This window comes from Macrobrachium nipponense, chromosome 21, assembly GCF_015104395.2.
Source record: "Macrobrachium nipponense isolate FS-2020 chromosome 21, ASM1510439v2, whole genome shotgun sequence".
NCBI lineage: Eukaryota > Metazoa > Arthropoda > Malacostraca > Decapoda > Palaemonidae > Macrobrachium > Macrobrachium nipponense.
Genome location: NC_087212.1, coordinates 69,459,667 through 69,471,265, shown reverse-complemented (window position 1 = coordinate 69,471,265; position 11,599 = coordinate 69,459,667). Strand labels below are relative to the sequence as shown.

At 34.1% G+C, this 11,599-nt stretch overlaps 2 protein-coding genes across 7 annotated transcripts in view; both read left to right on the top strand.

Annotated features, from left to right (window-relative positions):
• LOC135198137 (E3 ubiquitin-protein ligase LRSAM1-like) overlaps positions 1-10,869 on the top strand; it is a 12,492-nt gene extending 1,623 nt beyond the window's left edge. For all 6 annotated transcript variants that reach the window (XM_064225613.1, XM_064225615.1, XM_064225616.1 and 3 more), the window contains exons 2-3: positions 6,714-8,423; positions 8,699-10,869. In XM_064225613.1, coding sequence (XP_064081683.1) covers positions 6,843-8,423; positions 8,699-9,484 — 2,367 coding nt within the window. In that variant the 5' untranslated portion in view covers positions 6,714-6,842 and the 3' untranslated portion in view covers positions 9,485-10,869. The remainder of the gene's footprint in view (positions 1-6,713; positions 8,424-8,698) is intronic.
• LOC135198139 (myelin expression factor 2-like) overlaps positions 1-11,599 on the top strand; it is a 32,417-nt gene that overhangs the window by 1,393 nt on the left and 19,425 nt on the right. The window lies entirely within an intron of this gene.

The window sequence follows — 11,599 nt, the reverse complement described above, 5'->3', positions numbered from 1 at the left end:
TCACTTAAAATTTCCATATTTCAATTTTTCTCTATTTTTTTTTTTTTTTTTTTCCTTTTTTTTTTTTTTTTTCAATTTATAGTATTTATAGTATACATTTTTTTATATTCCTTATCTATGTTTGGCTAGCTATATTTTTTTTATTGATGTTCCTTGTCTAAGTTGTGTGGTCAGGCTGTCAGTCTGGTTCCTTTTCTGTTTCTGTCTTGTTAGGTTAAATTCTGTTTACTATTTTGTAGATTTAATTCTTTTTACAATTTTGTTGTGTTAGATAAATTTGTCATATGCTGTTAACTCATTGTGAATAGAAATAACCTGGATCACCCTACATTTTTCTTTATTAGTTGATATACTTCCAGTATGCTTAGCTACTGGATCATTTTGGAGAAGCTCATGGTAGATCAGTTTATAGACTAGCCTAGTCTTTTACCAAGTTAAATTTGTTAAAACTAATGTTACAAGAGAACAGTTGTGCTCAAGACATTGACACAGCCTAACCAGACCAACAAAGGGATAAAACTATTCTGGACAGAACTCGGCTAATCTAGAGATATTTTGACTTTGGATACTACATGTTTATGTTGTTTACGAGTTTATATATATAATGCAATAGTTGACGTAAGCTGTAGAAACATCACCATTCCTCTGGCATTTTTAGTACAAGTAGATAACTGCCACCTTGAATTGATGGTGTTTTGGATTTCTTTACTTAACTCAAACCAAAACAGCTGTATTAAGAAATTTTTAGCTGCTTTCGGTTATTGGTCATTTTCAGCTTAATTAGCATACACATGGCAAGATTTTTGGTGTGAAATTATTTTGGAGGTAGTCCTATTTTCATAGTTCTATGGTTTTATTTGCTAAAAAAAATAATATAATTCATACCAAACATTATTTTCAATATACCACACTAATCTCCAATGTAAGATACAATTTGTATGAAAAATCGTACCCCAGTTATTATTATTATTAATATTTTATATAAATAGCAGTGTGTTACGTGTACTCTATACCCATTATTTGTTTCGCAAAAAGTTGGGGTCAGTGGAAACAGTCTGTCCTGCAATGCATGTCTTAAACATTTGGTTATGCATGTTTTGTAATTCTATGTGTTCTACTTACTTAATTAATAAATATTTTTGTGGTCGTGTATGTTATAGTCATGCTATACTTTGTATACTAAGGAAACCAATATGTTTTTTCTAAACTTTGCTGCTAAGAAATGTCCACATCCAAGTATTATTGTTTATTATCTTAAAGATTAATGTAATCACAACTTAGTGACTAGGCTTTTGGAGAAATTTTAGTACAACTATTTGGTGTACGCACTAATAATTGCTGTTGTTACCAGTTTTGTAAATTAAATTTATTTTCTTTTAAAAGGCCTTTAGAATGGGTGAAGTAATGGTTAATTAGGATAAACTATTGTAAAAGTAGCATAAGAAAAAAAACTTGTGATTAAAGAAGCAAAAACTTACCTATTATTGTGTTTTCAGTAAAATTATTATAGGATTTTTTTTTTATTTTTTTAGATAGAAAGTGTATTGAAATCAAAGAGAGAGAAGAATCCTCTTCAAGTAACCATGGTTTTTATCAAAAAGAATTATTTTAAAGTTGTAATTTACCTATGTATTTTCAATTGAAATAGTGATGAAAATAAATTTTGGAAATGAATTGTAAGGCAGTCCTTTAGAAGGATTCTTACTTTTGATTACGTTTTCAAATTACAGTGAGGGTTAATGCTTGTAATATGTTCCTGTCTGTGATATAGAGTAGATTTGTGAAGAGGTCAAACTTTATCTTACAGTTTGCTACATGTTATTGTCTTGAAAATCAATCTGAATTGCTTGTTGTCTGGTAGTACATATAGTACGTTTACTTTTCTAAGATCGCTCTGGTGGGGCCAGGTAGAAAATGCAGAGTTGTCATATGTACGGGTATGTCAGTCCCATTAAATGCTTCCCGCAGATATAATCCTTCTTAGGAGAATTCACTTTAGACCTTGGGAGTCAAGGGAAAGGGTTTTCTTCTTCCCTGTTACCTTTTTTTTTTTTTTTTTTTTTTTTTCCATTTTCATTCCCGATTCTATTTAGCTATTCCTTCTTTCTCTTTCTATAATTATAGATGCGCTGAATGGCCTGTTGGCAACAGTGTTTGGACTTGAGACAATTTCATAAGTCAATAGATTTATTATGCCCTTAGAAAAGACAACCACTCATTCCTTCTTTTCATAACATTTTTATCAAAATCATCCAAGTCAGTCACAGGACTCACTTTCTTTCTCTTTTTTTTTTTTTTTTTTTTTTTTTTTTTTTTTTTTTTAATACTGGAGATTCCACTATATTTCCCGTCTCTCTTGCTTTCTTGTTAAGTCTATGAATAGTCAATTCTGACACTTTTGTTGCTTCAGATGTTCTCTGGATAGCCTTCGAAACATCAGTTGCAGGACCTTCATTAGTATTAAATGAAGTATTTCAGGAAATTATAGAATATTTCCTTGGTTTCAGGTGGTGGGTGAAGGTGTTTGCGAGAGTCACTTGGGCTGTCCATTCATACTTATCACAGTGGGTGATCGAGAGCGATTATCCTTTAATGATATTGTCCATGACCTTTTAAATCCTCTGAAAAATCATAGGGATGCTGCTTTGGCTTGTTATCTATGGTCAATTATTCACCTTCAGTTTTGTCTGAATAAAACAGATGATTTTACTTTTTTAATTATAGCTTTTATATATCACATCGAAAGAAAAATAAAATTAAAATATAAAAATTCGTTTATTTTCATTTTAGTCTAATATTTACATTATAGTATAAAAAATATCATAGAGAACTATACTCTGTTTTTTTTCATCTGTCCATCCGCCTGTGCTGTTTTTGTATGGTAACACTGCGTCGTGGGCTTTAAATAGTTACGCTACGTGTAAGTTTTAGGTAAATAAAAGGATATCTGGGTGTACATTTGCAACTGAAAAGTGTTTTAATAATTTACTGTATGCGTATTACACCATTAATATTCGAAATAGGTTATTGTTATTATTGTTGAATGTAAGCTCCCTTTTCGGGGTGGCGAATGGAACAGCCAGACGCAGTGGCGGGAAAATTGCTTCTCTCGCTGTTCACTACGGCAAGATGTCAACGTATTACTTCATTATACGTAAGTATATCAGTATGTACTGTTAATTTTTATAAAGTGCGTTTCAGCCTGATACGATATGACGTAACTTGGTTTAGCATCTGTTTGATGGAATTTGCGTCTGGCTGTTCCATTCGCCACCCCGAAAAGGCAGCTTACATTCAACAATAACAACAATATCCTATTTCGAATATTAACGGTGTAATTTGCGTACAGTAAATTATTAAAACACTTTTCAGTTGCAAATGTACAACCAGATATCCTTTATTAACCTAAAACTTCACAGCGTAACTATTTCAAGCCCGGGGACGCAGTGTTACCATACAAACACACCAGTCGGATGGACAGATGAAAAAAAACAGAGTATAGTTAAAATGAAGAATTTTAAACTAAAAATATAGAGAACTAGTTAAAATGAAGAATTTTAAACTAAAAATTTGGTTTTTATTTTCATTTTAGGCTAAAATCTACATTATGTAAAAAATATCAAAATATTCTAGCGATACACAGCACGCACATTGGGTAAAATGCTAAAAAGAGGTCAGGAGCTTCTTTTCTCAGCATCCGCCAACACCAGTAGTCAAGGTGAGATTGAAAAGTTCTTTGATTGCAGCCTCTCATTTTTTTCAGTATGCGAACCTTTGCATTAAGCCAAGATCTTTCAATGGCTTGTGTATGTGCTCCAGTGTTAGGATCGACGTCATTCTGCTGATGGTTTACTACGGTAAAATGACGGAAATTGAGTTGGTTTAAATTGGTTTAAATTAGAGTAGGCCGGCCATTCGTCAGAATGAATGATTGAATCTCAGCGATTTCTCTCTGAATGATAGGCTGAACGGTCTCACGGTCTCTTCTTTGAACATAAAAATATCGGCAGTCCGATATACGTCTTCCATGGTTGCGGTTATTGTTCACTTCAGCGTCACTTTCAGTTGAATTGGGAGCTTGGTCACCTTGCAACATTCGACCTCTTTTGTATTTTCGCCTTCTTGCAAAGCGTGCTTCATCGATTTGTACGGGTTCTTCAGTACCTATCATTTGACCGCGATTCTGGACTGAAACAATCAGTGTACACACTTTGCGGCACATGTTAAACCAATCACATATTGCTTCAGTACCTCTACCAGTTAAACCTTGAACCTGATGGTAAGAGAGGTCTTCTATAAAATAAAACATAAGTTCTAAAATTTGGCAATGAGAAAGCTTGCAATTTACTTTGTTATTCAAATCTGTGAAGTGAAAAAATGCATTGCCTTTGCGAACGGAACAAAAGGTAGAAACATCCACGGTTTCTGCAACGAAGAACGGGCATAAATTCGCCATTTGGCCATCTTTTCCGAGTGTCCTTCATCTCTCCACTACATCGATGACATGGTGAAACACTTTGTTCTTCATCTAAAAGACCGTCTTCTTAAAAATGCCAGTGTCTTGGATTCGTCACTGATTTCATTGTAGAATTCCTTTGCGAGCATCTTCAGAGCTTTGCTACTGACTGAAATATTTAAACTGAATTATAGAAGCCTACTAAATATAAAAATGGTAAAGGACTTGCTTATTTTTTAACAAACTATACAGCAATCTATCTAGTTAACTAATTAGGAAATTAGGTAGCAAGCTAGATTGTTACAAACAGCACAACTTGCATTACTTTGCATTAGTTAGCAATCTAGTTGTTACTTAGAAAATTAAGTAGTTAAATTGTTATAACAAACGACACAACAAGCCTTTCTTGGAAACTGTAGATCGCATACCTGTGTAGATATCATACCAAAGTAGATTAGTGACATGTAGATAACCAGCCAAAGCAGCACCAATCATAGGTCCCCTAAACTCAGATCTGGCATTGCCTGGGAAAAAAATATGCCGTATCTTCATTTTCATTAATGAAACTGAGGTGTTAATGAAGAATATACAAAAGATTATTCAAAATATCTGATGGGAAAAAAGAACCACATTTCAAGAAATGAAAACTATATCAATAGACTCCATGATAATATGATTACCATAAGAAAATTGGCAACGTAGGATATCTGTACAAGCCACACCATAGCGATCTTAGAAAAGTAAACGCACTGTAGTATATTTGTTACAAATGTCTTACTTAATTCTCATCCAGTACACCAAGCCCATTTTCAGAAAAGTGACATCGGTAACAATCGTGTGTTTATGTAGTTTATTATTACAGTACTGTGTACTAAAATCAGAACCTTCACTTTGTACAAGTATGAGGTGCAGCTGTTCTTATCATAAATGTTGCTACATTAGATTGAGGGAAGAGGCTGGTGCTAAGATGTGAACTGAACTTGCTCAATCGTTTTCTCTCTTTGGCACTTTCTGTCTGAATTCTAATTTGGGTCTGTTTTATGATAGAACTTTTCTGGGGTTTTTTATTACTCATTTCCTATTGTTATTGCACATTCCACGTTTTGCAAAGTCAGTCTTCATTGTGTTTATTAGCCTGAGTAATATTACGTATTTATTTTATTATTTTTGTTTGTTATACACTACTTTCTGTGCATTATTTGATTCTTGATAATTTTTCACATGCAACATGGGTTTTAGGGTGTTCATAATTTACAGCCCTCATAATTTGGTTATGCATAATGCCTGGTTAATTAAATTTAGGCAAACAGATATGTGCTATAAAAAACAAAAATGCATTAGATAAGTATTGTCATTGTTTGAGAGATTATAGTACTTATTTAATTTTTTTATGTAGATTTGGGAGTGCTTTCATGTTATTAATTGAACAGTGGCTATAAAAAGATGATAATTTGCTTTTTTGAGGTAAGTCCAGCTATTTATTCCAGAGTGTTTAACAAGTTGCATTACAGTACATGTTTTACTTCATATTCATTGTTATGTATAACTTCTACATTTTGGTTGTACAGTTTCATTCCTGTCTGGAGTGGGAAATGTTGACTCTTGTATGGTATTCACTACTGCGCTCCCAAAGTGACTTTAAAAAAAATTTATTTCTGGCATAATGAGGTAACTTACTAAATCAGACGCTGAAGTCTTTAATATTCAGATTTTTTTAATAGGTAATGTAAGGTAGTATTACTCAGTCTCTATGATTGCAGAATAAACTCTGCTGAAATAATAAGATTAATTCTTTTGTCATTTGAAGTCATCATTCAGAAAATAACACTTCCAGGCATTAAGCATATGTAAGATATGAGGCATACCAAAGGTATAATTTTACCGTACCATATTATTTCTCTTAGCAACATAAAATGAAGATAAGTGGATGTCTTATGTTTTGGTATTTAAACCATGGAAGGTGGTATTGCTTTTTAATTAACTACAGTTTTTTTTTTTTTTTTTTTTTTTTTTTTTTTTTTTTTTTTTTTTACCATAATTTCACAGAATAACAAAATGCAGTATTACAGTGCTATTGATGAGATTTGAGATCATGTGCATTATGATACACTACTGTATTTACATTGATTTGATTTCAGTTGTATTGCTAAAAATTCTTGCGTATGATAGATATCCACTAAATGATGTAGAAATGATTTTGACAGGTGTTTTAACCCTGAAGCTTTAATTTCACTAATTTTGTTTGTTCATTCCTCAGGTTTCAATAGAACTAAAATGAAATGTTTTAACTTCAGGATGAGTAGACTAACCATGGTTGCATAGAAATAGATGTAGTGACTTAGAACATTTTATTTTATTAGAGTAGAGAGAGAAAAACTATGCCAGAATGCCCTTTGGAAATTTTTTTAAAAAAGAAAAAAACAACTCACCTTCAGCAACCATGACTAGCAAGGAAATTAAGGCCAAGTTGGGCATGAAGGTGGTGATGGCCCAACAAAATCCAGAGCCTGTTTACGATCTCACTGATTGCTACATTGTTGAGCTTCCACCAGACACGTTTGTTATGTGCAAGTTGTTACAGAAGACGAGCCTCCTTTTGAGAAACAATAATTTGTCATCGTTAGAAAAGGGAGGAAAATTACATGAACTGTGTTCTCTTGAACTGTTAGACCTCAGTAATAATAAGTTAAGTCATTTACCTGAAAGTATCAGTAAACTTAAGAAGTTGAAAGTGCTGAAACTTAGTAATAATAAGATAAAAACTTTACCTCATTCATTTTCTGAACTGAGAAATTTGCAAGAGTTATATTTATCTTCAAATAGACTGTCCAAAGTGCCTACTTGCATCTGTGCCTTGCCAAATTTGCGAGTGTTAACGTTAAAAGACAATAGTATCACTGAGCTACCAAAAGAATTTTGCAGTTTACAGAAAAGCCTGTGTTTATTAGAGATAGATGCTGACAAACTACAGTCGCCTCCACCTGATGTTGCTGAAGAAGGGGTGGAAGCTGTAATGCGTCATCTTTGCGAACAGCACGAAATCGAGTATGTGGGGCTCTCTGAGTCAGTTGAAGAAGAATTTAGTGAATCTACCTCATCACAAGCTTATGCAGGAATGGAGACACCTGAGGATGATTTCACCCGCAATTATATGCGTAAAAAGGATGAGTTGTTACGAGCGCAGTTGGCTGCTGAAGAAGAATTCCAGGCCAAAGAAAGAAATCAGCTTGCAGAAGTCCTCAGGGACATGAGTAATAATAAGAAACATTTGTTAGATGAACTGTCCCAAACTCCAGAGGAAGTCATTGAATATGAAAAGAAAAAGCTGAGACTACTGCAGGATCAGTACAATGTCGAAGAAAGTTTACGTAAGGAGCAGGAAGAGCAGCTGCTGGTTTATCTAGTAATGTCAAATACTAAAGATTCCTTTGTGAAGGACTTGAGTGCACAACAGGCAGACATAGATGCAGAAGTAGAAGATATAGTTAACTCCAAAGATAAAGATAGGAAACGTTTACTAGAAGATCTAACTGAAATGGAGAGAGACACTGCAGCTGCTCTTCATGAATTACTTTCATATTCTGCAACAAATAGTAAAAATGAGGAGTTCCTCAATTTATTGAATGATCAAGAAAAAGAAATGGAACTGATGTTATCTGGTATTGCAGAAGCCTCTGCTGAACTGCGCAGTTCTGAGGTTATTTCAGCAATGCAAGCAGCACTGATGGAGGAAGCGGCGACAGAAGCTAGACGCCAGGCATTGCAGGATGAGCAGTCTCTTCGTGTACTTGCACTTCTGGAGGAAAATGATCTTGTGAACACTCATCTGGAAGGTGTCATGACATCACGAATGGCTGATCAGGAAGTTTGGGCATCTACCCTCATGGAAGATGAAGCTGTCCAGGCAGAGGCTTTTAAGCTGTTACTTTTGAAGAATGACTTGAAGCGCTGCAGTATTTTAAGACAGGTAAGGGTTTGGTTGTCCTTGGTGTAAAAAAATCACACACTTTTGAAGTAAAGCAATATACTAAGGAATTATATAATGGTGTTTTTAGATAAAAGTAATTGTTATTCAGATAAGAAAGTAATTGCTGTTGGTTGAATATTTTTATATCCAAATCTTCAGTTAGGTTTCAGTTCTGTTTTACACCTGTAGTTTTATTTATTAATGCCTTAAATGGAGAAGTTATATTTTTCAATATGGAGCTTTTAATGATTAATTTTTACATATTTTATTTTCAGATCGGTCAGGTAGAATATGAATTGGCCAAATTATCATCCCTTGAAATGAGGAAAAAGAAATTTGATGTAAAATATGGTTCAACCACAATGTTGGATCAACGAGCAACATTAGCAGGTCTTTTGAAGTCTCTTTTGAAAGAGAAAAGTGATCGTGAGGAAGAACTGAATGCTTGGTTTGGCAATCTGACAGAACTGCGTTCATCAGACTGTAGCGAAGAAGAGTTCTGGCTTATTCAGTATCAGCGTTTACTTGCCATGAAGCCTGCTGGGTTGGTTGAAGCAGAAGAACAACTGGATCCTAGAATCAGAGAAATCCTCAGAGATGCAAATGCAGCAGACCTTATCCCTGTGTTTGCCCGTCATGGTATCACCTATGAGCAGTTGATGGAGTTTACTGAGGAAGAGGCTTTGTCAATGGAAATTGGGCCTGCAACGTATCATGGCTTACAGCGTGCCCTTCAGAATCACCTCGAAGAGGCCAAATTGGGGAATCCTTTAGCTTCAGCACCAAGCGAGAGTGATTTGCCTTATTCTCCAACAGCTCCAGACGTGGAACTGGAAGGAGAAGAAGGAGCATCTGCTCCTGCTCTAGAATTGGATGACGAAACAAGACCCACTGCACCACAGTTTATTGAAGCTGAATGTGTAGTGTGTTTGAGCCTAAGCTGTGAGGTGATCTTCTTGCCTTGTGGTCACATGTGTGTGTGTGCCAAATGTTGTGCACCTCTTTCTCTTTGTCCTCTCTGTAGGGGTCCTGTTCTCAGCAAGGTTTTGAAGACGTTTTAAAGATTTAACATTTTATGTCTGGGATTTATTTTATTATTATTATTACTTTATCTTTTTATGCTTTTGACTTTGCCTGCTCCTCAAAAATACCTATGTAATTGAGTATTGTAAGTGCTTTATGAAAGCTTTGGTAGTGATATGTAGAGTATACATATTGCTCTATTATTCAGTTTTTTTTTATTTGTTTCTGCCATGGTTAGTTTGAATTGTAATTTTTTTATAGGCTGTGATACAAGCAATGTTTGGTTATACTATTTTGTTTTTTCAGATTGTCCCATTGTTGGAATGGATCCCTTGCAAAATGTACAATTGTTATTAATATATAGCATTAAGAAAGAGAAATATTTACAGTACAATAGTGAAGCAAGAGGCTATATTGTTGAAGTGAAAATAAAAAGTGTTTTATGGTACCGAAGCTCCTATCATTAAGTGGTTTATTGAAAACTGTGAAGGACAATCTCATTCTTTTAAGGATGACCATAAAATTAGACCATTTTCTTGTCTCTACATCTGGGTTATTATAAATACATTTAAAATCCTTAGTGTATTCATAATGAATTTCAAGCATATCTTCAATAATATACCAGGATTTACCCACAAGAAAAGGGTGTTATTTTATCCTCAAGTGTTTTATGGTTTAAATTGCCATTCTATAAGTTATGTCCAACAATGAATCTTTTATTTATTTATTTACGTATCTATTATTTTTTATTTTTTTATTTATTTATTTAATTTTTTTTTTGCAGATTCTTCATTTTTGGAATTTGTTACTTCATGAGATTTGTTCCTTACTCTGTGATTTTTTGCACATATATATGAATTTTTTGCATTTTATTGTTACTTCACGACGAGAATTTTGTTCCTTACTGTATATGAATTTTGCAAATACTATACATATAGATTTTTTTAACATATTAAATGCATCCAGCCCAATCTCTCCTGTGGGATAGTTTTGCTCTTTTGCTATAATTTGTATTTTTTGTATTTTTTTTAACTACTTTGACCTCATTTTTCTGAATGTTTATGCATATATACTCTAATGTACATGTCTCTATAAAAACAAGGGATTCAGTAAGTCCTCGGTGGATATTAAGTATATTTTGAGCACAAACTACTTTAATAAAACTGGGAAATTTATTGGAAATTACAGTATTTTTAAGCAGTCATATATATCTCCAAATCCCAGTCCTAATGCAAAATGTAAGACACTTTCTTTGATACCATAAACTAATGGAACTGTAATATTCTAGTGGCATACTCAATTACTCATACTGTTTGTGTATTGTAGACAATGCATACTGATATCTCTCTCTCTCTCTCTCTCTCTCTCTCTCTCTCTCTCTCTCTCTCTCTCTCTCTCTCTCTCTCTCTCTCTCTCTCAAAAGTCATTATCACCAAGGACTTAAAATCCACAAAACATTGCTTAAAAGCTGACAAGAAGGCACAGAAACTAGTGGGATACGTAAAGAGGCAATTCAAATACGTACAAAAACAAGGAAACGGTGCTGCAGCTCTACACATCAATAGTTGGACCTCATCTTGAATATGCAGCACAGTTTTGGTCACCAACACTAAGAAAAGACATATAGATTAGAAGGGGTACAAGCAAGAGCCACTAAGTTAATTCCATCCATCAGGCAAATAGGTTACCGAAGATGGCTAGAGAGCTTGAAAATGTATGACTTAGAAACACGGCGATTGCGAGGACAACTAATAGAAACATTTGAAATATACTGATAAGCATAACAAAAGTAGATAGTAACCTAATTACATTAAACGAAAACCAGACAAGAAATAATGGATGGAAACCAGAACTGAAGAGATACAACACATCCTATTGTGGGAAATTCTTGACATGCAAGATATGTGACGTGGAATAAACTGCCACCAGAAGTTGTAAACAGCAACAGTATGGAAGAGTTTAAAAGAAAGCTAGACCAAATCATTAGGACACTGAATGCACAGTAAAACCTGCTCCTGCAGACAAGTGAGCACACAATGTCTCCTCGGATAGACTAACAAGTCTTTGACATGTCCTAATCCTTGTAACTCTCCTCTCTCTCTCTCTCTCTCTCTCTCTCTCTCTCTCTCTCTCTCTCTCTCTCTCTCTCTCTC